At 39.5% G+C, this 14,529-nt stretch overlaps 1 protein-coding gene across 1 annotated transcript; it reads right to left on the minus strand.

The window, feature by feature from the left end:
- CKAP4 (cytoskeleton associated protein 4) lies at positions 1–8,329 on the minus strand. Its single transcript, XM_032221551.1, has 2 exons — positions 7,687–8,329; positions 1–2,747 (listed from the first exon to the last, which is right to left on the minus strand). The coding sequence occupies exons 1-2, from the start codon at positions 8,059–8,061 to the stop codon at positions 1,422–1,424; spliced, it is 1,701 nt and encodes a 566-aa protein (XP_032077442.1). The 5' UTR covers positions 8,062–8,329; the 3' UTR covers positions 1–1,421.
- Positions 8,330–14,529: the final 6,200 nt, after the last annotated feature.

The following is a 14,529-nucleotide window of genomic DNA, read 5'->3' on the forward strand; positions in this document are numbered from 1 at the left end:
TTGACTACAACAAGAATAAGTGTTTATTCAAATTAAACATACCAAGAAAGTTATTTCACAGCCAACTACAGTCATTCAAGATTCACAAAAAAAGACAAAAAAAGCACTCCCAAAAAATAATAACTTGATCTCAATACAAGGCATAGTTCTGGTTTTTAAGGCATTGTATTTCTACAGAAGCAGTTACTGAATATACTGCTAATGTTATAAATGGCTACTCCGTACCTTGTCTTCTTCTCTTCCTGAGGATTACCTGTTGCCTCTACTACTGATTCTATGAGCATTCTTTGCAGTTGTCTTCTGTTTTATCTTTCTCAACAATTATGTATAAATCATCAGAAGAACCAGGGTCATATTTTCTAAAGAAGATAAACAAGAATCTACCCAACTGTAAAACTCAGTGTTTCTGTAAAATCAACATTATGAATATCTCTTATTTGAAGAATTACGCAAATCCAAAGGTAATTTTTAATGTCTTGGACTTTTTAAATGATCAATCTCAAGTCTAATTTTGTTTCATCCAAGTCAATAATAGGAAGACCGTAAGGCACTTAATACTAGATGTCACTGTTGCATCTTGTTATATCACAAGGAAAATGTTAAATGCAGTAAACAATTCTGTTTTTATTGCCCTTTGTTCTTTTGGGGGGGGGAGGTATGTTCCATGTATACCCCCCCTTTTCATTTCCCTACCTTGACCCTATACATCTTTGCACCAATGAATTAGGACAGAAACGGTAAATGCAAATTCAGTTGACATCACAGTAAACTGTCCCCAAAATAGACACTACTATAATGGCAAAGTTCTATCCAATACTGCAAATATTTATTGCTTCTGGACACATCAAAAGCACCTTTGGTTTTGTTGTGGAATGGCTACATTGATTTTGTTATGGAATGGCTATGTTGACAAGCATGGATTATGGAAGAATCCTAACTCAAATGTGATTATTCCATACAATAATTTCCATATGAATACTCTTGTTATATATAATTACAGCCCTTTGTGTATTTTAATTAATACATAGAACCTTCTATGATTGGCTGCTTTATTTCAATGGTAGAAGACTGATGTATGCAATATAATGCATACGTATATTGGTTTTCAAAGGAGTGGGACAGCTTTTGAGTATAATGTTGCCCCCATGTTTGTTAAATTAAGAGGACAATGGCCATCATAATTTGCTTCTTAGGTCCACACCCTTGCCCAGTGTACTACAGATTAAGCTGTGAAAACAAATTAATTTGCCCTAGCAATTAAAATAGTAGAATAATAGGACCTACCTAACTGGATTATTTTAACATTTTTTCCAGAGATATCAATAGTTCATTCCACCAACTTCCCCAAAACAATAAAGCTCCTTTGGACTAGGAAAACATTTTTTTCTTTTTGTATTTCAGAATTAAAACATGCTCAATACTCAAACTATATCATGGATATCTTCCACTTTAACAAACAACCTATCCAAGTCATTCCTTATGTCATCTAAGGAATCCTTCATTGTCTGCACATTGTTCTCGTTGGTTTCGATTTTCACTGAGTAAGCAACTAAACTGTCAACTGCTGTCCTAAGCATTTTTAAGTCAGATTCTACTTGACCAAGAGAAGATCGCACATCATCAACAGAATCTTTAACGGAAGAGAGTTCTGCCTTATTATCTCCAGACTGCTCTACATTCACTGAAGACTTTTCCTGGTCCAGCAAAGCAAGAACTTGTTTCTGGATATGATCGAGTGCATCAGCATTATTTGGCAGATCACTCAGACTTCTCCTTAGTTCATCAACATCACCGTAGATTGAGAGCTGTGCTTCCCCAAGACTCCTCACAGTATCAGTCAATGATCGTATATCATTTTCTATAGTACTCTGGACAGAATCTAGACCTTCTTCTAACGCAGCTAGCTTCGTGTCATATTTGAAAATAAAAGCTTCTGTTCCTTCTGTGTTCTGTGCAAAGGATGATGTTGGAGCTTGAACATTCTCCTCTATGGACCTGAGCCTGGATTCCAATTCTTTATTGCTTTTCTGAAGACTTTCTATGTCCTCTTTGGAAAACGCATAGCTGTCTTGCATACCATCAGAAGACTTGATGTGCATCAAGCCGTCGCTAAGTTTCTTCAGCTCCAATGGAAGATGGGAAAGATATTCTTCTGCTTTAAGAACTTTCTCTTCTAAAGTCTGTAATGAAAGGCGCTCTGTGTCAGCTACTTCTTTAAACTTCTCGTGTTCCTGTTTGAGGTTGACAAGTGCTTTCACTTCAGACAGGACATCAGATTCCATCAAATCTATGGTACTTTGCAAGGTTTCTATAGTCTTCCCTTTGGTTTTCAAGGATCTCTGCATCTCATCAACGGCGTCTTTCAAAACCTGAAGGTCATGTTTGTATGTTTCTGTTTCACCAAGTGAAGCCACCTTTTTTTTAACTTCATTGATTTCATCTTGGCTCTGTTTTTGGATATGTGTAAATTCAGCAATATTATCGTTTATAGATTTTGTGAGCTCTGTCAGCCTTTCTTCCACGGTGTTTTCTAGTGACGTGAAGTCTCTTTCTCTGGCATCTTTTACAACATGAATACCATCAGACAAATCTTTAAGGATCTCATTCTGTAGTTTCTGGAGAACTTCACCAATGCGACTGATTTCACTCTCCCCTTGTCTAACAGTCTTCTCAGTGATTTCTTGTTTTTGCTGAGCATTTTTCAATGTCAATTCAAAGCCACCAAAAGCAGACTGTAAAGACTGCATCTACAAAAGAAATGGAAAGATAGAAATAAATTAAGGTTAGCAAAACGAAATGGATCATGTTCTACATAGGATGGTCAGCAACTAAGATGTTGGACAACATGATACATCAAAATAAATGACTTAAATACATATGTAATATTTATAATATAAGATGGTTTAGTGATCTGATTAAAAGCTTTAACAGCTTTCTCCTTGTGACATTATTTGTATTCCTATCAGACTTGTACTTTTTTTATAGCAACCAGCTTCCATTTTCAAAGATTTTGATGGAAATAAAAAGTAATAGATGGAAATAAAAAGTAATAGCACAATAAAAAACTGCCATTTTTGAAATGGAGTCTAAAATGTTCATAATCCATTTCTGTGCCAATAGCTAGATTCCGTGCTGCAGATTCACATGGAATATGCATGAAAGGCACATGTTACAGTACAATGAAAGTATTTCAACATTAGGATTACCCAATCTGGGCTGAAAAACCATAATCACCTCTAGATGGCAGCACAGGGACACAGGAAACTAACTTTTCCTTCTATTTGCTGGTTGTCATTATTAGACATGGTATCCCTTTAATTATGCAACTATTGCATTAGTAATTTCAAATAAATTGCTACATGTATGTACTCAGGATGCTGTTCTGTTGCAGAACATAAATATTATGCAAACCATACAATCTTATTTTCCATCAAGTAGTCTAAATTAATCCACTGAAATATATATATATGTGTGTGTGTGCTGTGTGTGTGTGGGTGTTCTATAGTTAAAAACACTCACTACTCTCCAATACCTGTGTATAGTAAAGCATAGTTTTAATTTGTTTTTAATTTATCACTGGATTTATATGCAGACTTTCTGTTCATCCAAAAACCAAGATAGCTTATATACTATACTATTGTGGCCAATCCCTTTCCTTTATTAAAGAGCAATGGGATATTTTGTGTATTTATTTAGCTTATCATTCATGTACAAGATAAGAGGAATAAGAAAAAACATGAATAAGAACACAGGAAATGGGTACAAATAAATGGGGACATTGGGACAGGGATGATTTTCCTGTTGTAAGACTTAGAATGCCATTCTGGCTTCTAGTAAGACATTAGTTCAACAACATTATGGCTGATATCAATTGTAAGCATATTGCTTTGTAGGAGATAAATACTGAAGATAAAATGTGTTCACATTCACAGCCAATATAAACCCATACTGTACAGAAAATTTGGGCTATGTCTGTACTGTATAGTCAAACCTTGCCAGGGGTGGGTGGGTGGGTGGATTGTACACTTTTTCTTTAACCATGCAGATTCTAAATACCTTTGCAATCTAACCCAAAGGGCAATTTCAACCACAGAGACCCAAGCAGGATAGTATACATTGTGTTCTGACCTAGGCTTCTCAAGAGCATGAAGCAAACTCCTTGTCCCGACAAAAAACCCTTTTATTAATTTAGTGTGAATTCTGCTCCTTCACATCCAGCAAAGTCTTTCAAGGGAGGATTTACAGTCACAGACCTTATCAAGCTTGGAGAGCTGCCAGGCTGATATCTGCAAAACTTGGCAAGGAGTCTCATGAAGCAATTAAGCAAACTAATTGTCTTCTGCAAACACCCCTCCCCTTTCGCTCCTCTTTTATTTCCTCTGGGAGGGGTCATTCATTGTCCACCTGTGGCCTTACTCCCAAGTCGACCCCTGTTCTTTAGCTGTTCCCTTGGTCTGGCAACTCTGCGCATGCGCACACTGGGAACAGGCTCCCGCTGTTTGTCTGCCTCACTGATGTCTGACTCTGAAGGCAGCTGATAACTGGCATACGATTCTGGCCCCCTCTCTGCCTCCAACAGAGCCTTCATCAGAGCCTTCCCCAGACTCCAGGACTGACCCATGTTCCTCCTTAACCTCCTCATTGTCCGAATCTGCTTCTAGCTCTGCTGGCCATTGGCAGGTCACAACACCCTGGTGCTATTGAAAAACTTTATATCTGCTTTATCTATCTTAAAACAGGATACAAGGTAAGACTGAAACAGAGAGGCTGCTTTTGAGATCCCCTCAGGATCTTGCATGTGGATCAAGGAAAACTTGCACTTATATCCCAAGCCTGATGTAAAGTACAAAACCAGATTACTTGCAAGACCTCTTGTCCCTTGTGATTTTTGAAACAGAGTCTCCTATATGTCTTCCTTTTGTGGCTCCTGTCCTATAAAACAACCCCCTGTTCTGCTCATGACATAGGGAGGGCCCTGATTCTGGTAATCTTCCAGAAAGCCTTGAAGACCTGTTTTTTCCTCAAGCACTGAGACCAGGATGTCAGTTGAGCCTGACATTCTTTTGTGCACTATTAGCTGCCCAGAGGCACTCAGTTGAAAGGAACTGCTTTATAAATTCTATAAACAAACAAACAGGATAATAAATGGTGAAGTATATAGTAGCAATGGTTTATGTTTTGTAACTAATATGACCGTTTTGATCTACTGACATTATTTGCAGAAGACAGATGAATTTTAAGACATGTGAATTTGGGGCTTTTACTTATCAGTAATATAAACGAAATGAATCTCTTGCCTTGTCCTAGATTCACCATGATGTAGAAAAGATGTGGAGACTCTAGAAAGAGTGCAGAGAAGAGCAACAAAGATGATTAGGGGACTGGAGGTTAAAACATATGAAGAACGGTTGCAGGAACTGGGTATGTCTAGTTTAATAGAAAGAAGGACTAGGGGAGACATGATAGCAATGTTCCAATATCTCAGGGGCTGCCACAAAGAAGAGGGAATCAAACTATTCTCCAAGGCACCTGAGGGTAGAACAAGAAGCAATGGGTGGAAACTAATCAAGGAGAGAAGCAACTTAGAACTGAGGAGAAATTTCCTGACAGAACAATTAATCAGTGAAACAGCTTGCCTCCAGAAGTTGTGAATGCCCCAACACAGGAAGTCTTTAAGAAGATGTTGGATAGCCATTTGTCTGGAATGGTATAGGGTTTCCTGCCTAGGCAGGGGGTTGGACTAGAAGACCTCCAAGGTCCCTTCCAACTCTGCTATTGTGTTTTATTGTATTGTATTGATTCAACTGAAATCAGCAAAATCAGCAAAAATGAGAATCAGCAAAAATGTGAGCTAAACTGGATTTAATACATACACCACAAATCTGGGCACATAATTCTTTAACCCTGTCACACAGTACTGCACCACAGATTAACCACAGAGCACCCTGCTTCAAATTTACCTGTGTCATAAATTCACTAAAGCAGTGTTTTGCAACCTCAGCCGCTTTAATATGTGCTTTAAGGACTGCCCAGGCAATTCAGGGAGTTGAAGTCCATAGTAGGTTAATAAACTCTGTCCTAGATGGAACTTAAGAGTTTTCAAGCCATGGAAGCATCAGGTAAAAAATAATTCCTCAAGCTCCTCATCAATAATGAACAGTTATTAAAAAAAAATGGCTCTGTTCAAGTGAACTTTAAAAAAAATGATCTTACAGAACCCTATAATGGAATCTTAAAGTTCTAAAAACATTTTTAAAAAAAGTTTGAAAAAACCCTAGAAAACCTTGATTTTCTAACTCTTATACAAGTTGCAAACAGAACAAATTGAAAGATAACCACTAGATTCTATGACTACATAAAATACTGTCCTCAACTACATGGTGAAGCTATGCCCTCCTCATCCCCAAAACTACAATGCCCAGTGGCCTTTGAGCAGAAGTTTAGAAGCCAATTACTGTAAATCCAGCACATCAAAAGAACCACCGATTTAGATTACTTAAAGATGAACAGAGCAATCTGTGGTCCACAAACTTCCTCCCTAGCTTTGCTGCGCAATCTGTAATTTGTTCACAGAAATCTTGGAGACTTCATCTTTAAAAAAGTGAAATGTGTATTTAATTAAATATCCAAATATAGTTAAGAATGAATTCATATTCTAATCCACTTTACACAAAATGGGCCACTCCTGAGTTAATGGATTTCAACCCCTGAAATTTCCACTCAGTAAAACTAAATTTTGGAATTGGTCCAATAACTCCCAAGGGCACCATTTTGGGAACAGCGGAATAAGCATTCAATTATCTTATGAATGCATCCTCACCCGATGGAAAGTACTCATTGAAAACACTGCAACATTAACTTTTGTAGTCAAGATTCAAGTCCTTACAGCACATATTAAAGCGGCTGAGGTTGCAAAACACAAAAAATTAAGCCACGTTGGGTTAGTTAGACGTTCACAAGACTTCTTGGGCTGCAACTCTGAGGGCAATTCCCAAAGAGTAAATACTACTTGATTGGCTCTGAGAAAACTCGTATATTTTTTTACTATCCGATTTTCTACGTGCAAACAGGAAAAACTAGAAAATCTAGGGACCCCACAACTGCGCGAACCTCTGAAGTCCATTCTCTGTCGCCATACTGTCTGGCGAAGACTAAAGAGGAATTCCAAATTATCAGAAAACAATCAATTGTTAATCCTTAATATAGTTGTTTTTCTTTCCCCGAAGACTTCAACTTTATTGCCTGGCTCTTCTCTGCAAACGCCATGCTGCGCATTGCAAGCGGCGCATGGACCGCACGTGCTAAAACGTGGCTTGCAAAAAAAAAAACCTCGCTCCTTGGGAGGAAAATGTTTGGGGTTTTTTTGGAAGGAGCAAAGGCAAATCCCTCCACTCTCAACCCAAATAACAAAGAGAGGAGCCCATCAGCAGCTTTCTCCGCGGAAAGACAATCATTGGAGATAACTAAAGCCTTCCTCTTCGGCGCGGTTGCTTCAGGCGAGCAAATTTGGCGGCGTTTCAAGCCAGGCGAAATATTGCCGCACCACTCGGAGCAATTAAATCCAAAAACGGGGCAAATGATGGGCACACACACACACAACCACACGCTCCCGCTCGGCGGCCTCGCAAGGGCTGCACTCGGCCTTCCCCGGGGGAAAAATGTTTCTTCATTATCCCACCCAACTACCTTTTGCACGGCGCCTTCCAAGGAACGGGCCAGTTCTTCCCGCTGTTTGGCGAAGCTTTCCTGCCTCAGGCTGATCTGACTGACTTCCCCCAGAAGGTGATGGACGTAATATCCCGAGGCCGCAGCGGCTGCCAAGAAAGTCACGGAGAGGAGAAAGTTCAGGATGGCGCCGCAGCTGCAGGACGAGGCAGCTTTGCCCCCGCCAGACGGCGGAGAGCCCCCTTTGTTGCCTTTGGAGTGGGCCGGGGTCGGCGGCGGCTGCTGCTGCTGCTTCTTTGCCACGTCATCGGGTTGGTTGGAATGGGCCCCCTTTTCGGAAGAAGTGGAGTTGCCGCTGTTCTTGCCGCTCCTTTGTTTGGCCGCGGAGGATGACATGCTAAGCCGAGCGAGGCGCCCTTGATCCTTTCGTACCCTTGAAGGCGTCGGAGCGAGATGGAGAGACTTCACTGAGGCGCGCTTGGAGGCCGCGCGAGAAGAAAAGCGGCTGGAGCTGGGAGAAGGGTCTGCTTCTCCATTCAATTTCGGCACGGAGAGACGGGAGGGAAGGCACGGAATTCAGGCGGGCTTCATCTCCGCCCTGCCCAACGGCGAGCGCCGCCTCCCGAGTTCCATAACGGAGGGGTGGGAAATGCCACGCACACCGATCGAGGAGGAAAAGGATGGCCCGGGAGCGCAGAGATAAATGAGGGGGAGGGGAGCTGCATTTCCTGCGCCCGGCGCTTTGGCAAAAGTTTGCTTCAAACTCGGGCGAAGTGATGTGAAATTTCCTGTCTCCCCCCCCCAAAAAAAATCCCTCACCTAAATTTCTGAAGTTATAAATATGTTGGTTTTTGCAGCCTTAAAAGCCTCTTTGTTGCCTTGAGCGCAGCCGCTTCGGGTTTTTTTTCCTGGAAAACCCTTCATATCCAAGAATTTTGAACTTGGATTATATCTAGGGGAGAACCTAAAGAGATTCTGGGAGAGTTTGGGAAATTGAGGATCAACACCGGGGTGGCAGGGTAGATGAACTAACAGGGATTGTTTCATGTAGTCAGAGATTAGTCCTATATTAAAATTTGGCCCAAATGATTGCTTCTTTCTTCCTGGTTGTTTAAATATTGCTTTTAATTATTTCTTTTAAAAGGAATAAAATGGATATATTTAATATTATAATTGCAGGCTACAGGCCTTTTCCCACTCATACCTAGTCATATCATAAACAAGCCCTGATAGCATTTTTTTTGTCATAAAATTTACTATTTTGCTAATGCATAGTCTTTCTTCAAATCACTTACTTCCCAGGTTCTCAGATAAGCCCAGAAGATTTTACACACCTTGAGCTTGTCCTTGAACCCTGTGGGAATAAGGCAGAAAATGGTAATAAACTATTAACTTCGGACCAGTTAAGGATGTCTTGAGTCTTTCTTATCTATGGGCTGAGGATAAGATGAAAGTAATGTCAAGGAGGCTGGATAAAAAATGTGTGGTTTTTGTGCTTTGATTAGGTGCAATTTGGGGAAAAGACTCAGTAGGGATTGTCACTTAGGAGATTTTTGATGAACTGCATGTACAGTACTCTTAGTTGGAAAAGAAATCCTGTTAATTTCTGTGGTGTGGTCTGCTAGTCCAATGTATGAGTTTTCAGAGAAAAGACCCACCTTTTGTAGAAAGGGGGAGGGAGGAAAGACATCATATATGGAATATGTGCAGGCAAATTGTCTTCCTGCACCTGTAGCCTTTGCGTGTCTGCATGTAAACTATTTCATAGGACTAGACTTTAAACATTCTTGGTGGTAGGAATAATATTCTATAATGGGAAAGTGCCACATTCCGAATCCTAGTCACTCATAAAGGCCAGATTTCAGCAAAACTATTAATTTAGAGGTCAGATCTAAAGAAGCTGTAGATCTATGCTAGAACCAAACTGAAATCTCTGCCACCGATCAAGTTGATGCCAATGTTGGGTGCTTTCCATTTGCTAGGTCCAAATGCCCTCCTGCACTGAGGGCATAGTTTTGTGCACACAGAATGGTAAGGCTCTGCTCATACAAAGTCTTGTTATTCCAGCAGGAAGCAACTGGAATTTATTGCAATGAATGTGCCTAGTGATGCAATTTATTTTGTTACTGGGAAGTTAGATCTACTTCCCACTCAAACAATGCCTTCAGATATTTTCCATTTGTATCCTCATGTTTTACTACTGCTTCTTCCACTTTTTTCAGAAAAAAAAGTTGTAGGGAAAGGAAAAGATAACATCGCTTTTTGACAGGAGTGCAAGGAGTTTTCATGCAGAAGCAACTGAGCCTTTAATAATATCAAACAAAAACAATTTATAGAAAGAAGAAGGGTTTCTGTGAAATGCTGAGAGTGATACACAGCAATTGCACAATGAAAAAAAGCTAAGCATTTTTGCAATTCTTAAAACTTTTTTTAAACTTTTGCCAAATATAAAAAATTTTAAGGAGGGATAAGAATTTGATTCAGTGATCCAGCTGCAAACTGCAGAAGTGTAATTATAATACTATTGTCATTGCACTCTTTTAAGTGGTAACTTTGCTACAAGGGGGGGGAGGCCAATGTTGAAGCTATTTCAGACAGCTGTGGCTATAGGTAAATATAGATGTTTCTTTAAATACTTCTTTTTCTCTTCTTTTACTTCTTATTGAGTCTGCTTGATGGGAAAAGAACTACTCTAGATTAATAGTAAGGGGATGTTGGAAAATTACCTTCTCCAACCTTCTCAGCAGTTTCTGACAGGAGATGCTTGCATGGTGTAAATTCCAACTTCATCTTTATAAACCTTATGCACCAAATAGGTCTCGTAAACTTTCTAGATAACTAAAAAGACATGGCAGCAGCCTAGCATTTGTAAATGGATTCAAGTAATCCCCATGAACTGTGGTTGACCTTGGTAAGGGCAGAATTAAAAAAAAAACACCTAAACATAAACTTGGAGTACTTCTGTGAAAAATGTATTAGTTAAATAATATTTACAGACTTTTATTTTGATCAAGGACTATGACTTCCAACTTTCTAATTCTAATTTCTAACTTCCCATTTGCTGTTAATGTACTGTTACATGGAATTGGATGCATCTGCAAACTCAAGTTGTCGCGAAGGTGTCACGTGACGTATTGCGACTTTTTTCCCCTTCGCCAAATCAGGCATAGACGTGGCCAGCGCGTGATGCATCCAGCCCATGGGCCGCGAGTTTGACAGCCCTGGTCTAGGTAGAATGAATACACCAATGAAAACAAAATCTACAGGCAGTCCTCAATTTACAACTGTTTGCTTAGTGACCATTCAAAGTTACAATGGCACTGAAAAAATTACATTACCATTTCTCACATGACTGTTGAAGCATGGTCATGTGATCAAAATTTGGGTGCTTGGCAACTGACACATGACAGATGCAGTGTCCCAAGATCATGGGATCACCTTTTGTAACCTCCTGACAAGTCAATGGGGAAGCCAGATTCAGTTAGTAATCATGTTACTAACTTAACAGCAGTGATTCACTTAAAACTGTGGAAACAAAGGTTGTAAAATGGGGTAAAACTCACTTAACTATCTTGCATAGCAACTAAAATCTTGGGCTCAATTATGGTCATAAATCAAGGACTACCTGTACATATCTCCCTTTGGATAAAGATCTTTGAGCTGTACTGTTTGAGTTGGATAGGGAACATTTAACACTTGTTGCTGAACTATTATGGACATAATAAAATTAGCGATCAGAACCTTTACAGGTTTTATTCCATATGAGCTTTATCAGCTTCACATAATTAGAACATCAACTTAGAAAAATGTAATTGGATACTAGGGATCATCCTGGCAGAAGTAAAGGGAAACTTAAAGGAGCAACAAGAACAAGACTCAAAGGCACCACTTTCTCTTTTAGTAAATGGCGGTTACTGGCCATAAATCAACATTGCAGTTGTTTTATGAATGCACTAATAACATCCTCTCAAATTTCCAAACATACTCTTAAATAAAAGCATTTCCTTGTGGCATATTTTTTATAACTACAGTCCATTTACTGAATTGTATGTTCTAGGCTAGGGCAATGATGTCGAACGTTTTTTTGCCTGGGTACCAAAAGGGAGCGTGTGCGATAGCGTATGCATGCCCACACCCATAATGTAGTCGTCCCCCCCCCCGGCACATGTATGCACAACCCTCCTGCACTCTCTCTCGTGCATGCATGCATGCCTCACTGAAGCCTCCAGATGTCTGGTAGGCCCTCTGGGCTGTTTTTCACCCTCCCCAGGCTTCAGGAAATCCTCCGGAGCCTGTGAATTGTGAAAAACAGGCCCAACTTTTGGTAGACCATTGGGCCCATTTTTCGCCATCCACCGGCCTCAGAGGCTTTCCTGAAGCCTGAGAAAGATGAAAACGCCCCCCCCCCCCCGCCCTCCAGAAGGCTGAAAATCAGCTGGCCAGCGTACGCATGCACGCTGGAGCTGACATAGGGCAACGCCTCACATGTCCTCAGATATGGCTCTAAGTGCCACCTGGTTATAGGGTGCCAGGTCCATGTTAACAATACCCAAGAAAAACTACTTGAAAACAGACAATATGTTTGAGCAAGTCAACAGTAGCCTTCTTGCTTTGTCTTTGTGCTTAAATGGAGTGTATATTTTTGGCAACCTGAGACAGAAATTTCCTCTGGGCCTTCCTTCAGCAATATTGCTTTTTTTATCTGGATATTATGCCCTACTGCCCTATCTCTTCTCCAGAAGTCAGCTATGTCAAAGAAAAAAACTATGTATCCTATACAGCCTGACTTACTCAAATAAGAAATGAAAATAAAACAGCTCACTGACCAATGGCACTTAGATGGTATTTGCCCACCTTAGCAGTCAAATCCAATCTCAAATTCTGACAGATGATAGTTATAAAAATAAAGGCCGGGAAAAGGATAAACCAGCATTCCTAAATCAAGTGTTCAGCCTCTATGTCCCAGAATCCCCAGGCAGCCTATTGTTCATGTTGTGTGGAAATTGAGAGTAATAAGACATTAAATATTTGAAGCCAGCCTGGGCACAACTGGAAGAAACTAGGAATACTGGGAAACAATCTGCTGAAATAATTTTGACAGCCAGTAAAAGATGCTTCCAATTCTCTGCTGGTAGCATAACTAAAACAAATATGTTATATTTTATTTGTATTTATAGAACTAAACAAATCTATATCTTTGTATTGTTAGTAGAACTTGATGTACTCCAGTCCTCCACAATTAGCTTCATTTTAAACATTGTTTGAATAATACATTGAAAAGATAACAAAAATCAGTTATGAATTTCTGATTAAAGTGAAATTCCATGTGCTTTTATTTCCTTCACATTTTAATCATTGCTGCCATGATAAAATATTGTAAACAAGGGTAAGTGTAGATCTGTAAGTAGGATTGCCTACTACGGTACTTTTTCTGCTGGTGATCCTGAGCCTGCTGGCTTTAATAGATAAATAGCACTCAAAATGCAGAGTTAGAAGTACTGAGCCCTGCCAGAAGAAAAGCAGTTGGCATATGTACATATCCATCACACCTTTCATATTTAGGAATCAAATTCATTCAGTATACCTTTCTGCCTTGCAAGCCATAATTTCACTCATTTTGTATATTGATCTTTGATCTTGAGACTTCTCATCACTTTTTCAGGATCTTGTCAAATCTGCCCAATCAGGTTTCTTCTTCATCTATTTGCTCTTCATTTATTTTGCAATCAAACTAAATCCATTACTGTACATTATAATATGACAAAAACACCCCAATGTGTTTCTTTGGTACTCATGATTTGGTCAATTCTCATTTATTCAACCCAGTCATTCTTGACGCTACCTATTTTATTCCAGACCTATGTATCCCATTTCCACTGCATTTAAATTATGTTTCTTCTGCCATATCCAATTTTCACTTCTTTATAAAAGGAACCAGATCTTACACACACCCTTAATTTCTTTTATCAAGCATTCATTCCTCACAATAGACTACATATAGTTGGCAACTGTCTATTGTAATATGTGGATTATATTTGCAGCCATGGCAATTTTTCTCAACCTGAAGAGTGACTTTTCACTCTAGACTGAGCAATGATATTTCTTCAGCTTCTGAGAGAACTGGGCAAATAGATTTTGTAACAGTGGCTGGGTGTGGCTGTTTAAATAGTCATTGGGAAGAAGGAAACGACACTACTGTAGTATGGGAGTGTCTTGACTATAAAGCTGGAAAAAGTCTACCACCCTGCCCTCCTAACAGGTGGAGCCCCATATGATAAAGAGTTGGTTCTTCCAAGAAATGGGGTGGGTCAGTTTAGCAAATACAAATATGTACCTTAATCTCTTCAAGATTTATTAACATTTAAAGCATTAATGGAAGAAATTGCAGCATACATTTTGAAATAGGTTGGCTATAATTTAAATTTAACATTGGACTTTCAAAAAAATTAATCTTTTCAAGGCAATTTTGGGGGGCTAAACAAATCTGATCCACTTTTATGACAGGTCATTTTGTTACTGTAAAAACTGATTTTGGAGAGAACTTAAAATATACTTTCTATTATCTGTCAAGTTGTGTTTGGTTCCTAGTGACCAGGTAATTTTTTTTCATGACAATCTTGTCCCCAACCTGATCATTCAAGTCTTCTAATGGTGCACTCATCACCACCACATCGGAGTCTATCTAACTTACTGCTGGCCATCCTCTTCTTTTTCCTTCAACCTTTCCAACATCAGAGCCTTTTCCAGAGAGCTGAGTCTTTATGTATCCAAAGTAGGACAATTTGAGGTTTAGTCAATTGTGCCTCCAATGAGAACTCTGTTAATGTGTTTGATGATCCATTTTCTTGCCTGTCCACACTACTC

Source organism: Thamnophis elegans, chromosome 7 (genome assembly GCF_009769535.1).
Source record: "Thamnophis elegans isolate rThaEle1 chromosome 7, rThaEle1.pri, whole genome shotgun sequence".
Lineage (NCBI taxonomy): Eukaryota > Metazoa > Chordata > Lepidosauria > Squamata > Colubridae > Thamnophis > Thamnophis elegans.

Coding starts and splice junctions, on each gene's coding strand:
- CKAP4 (XM_032221551.1), bottom strand. CDS start 8,061: ATGTCATCCTCCGCGGCCAAACAAAGGAGCGGCAAGAACAGCGGCAAC. Junction 2,748..7,686: donor TGGAAGGCGCCGTGCAAAAG/GTAGTTGGGTGG, acceptor TTTCTTTTGTAG/ATGCAGTCTTTACAGTCTGC.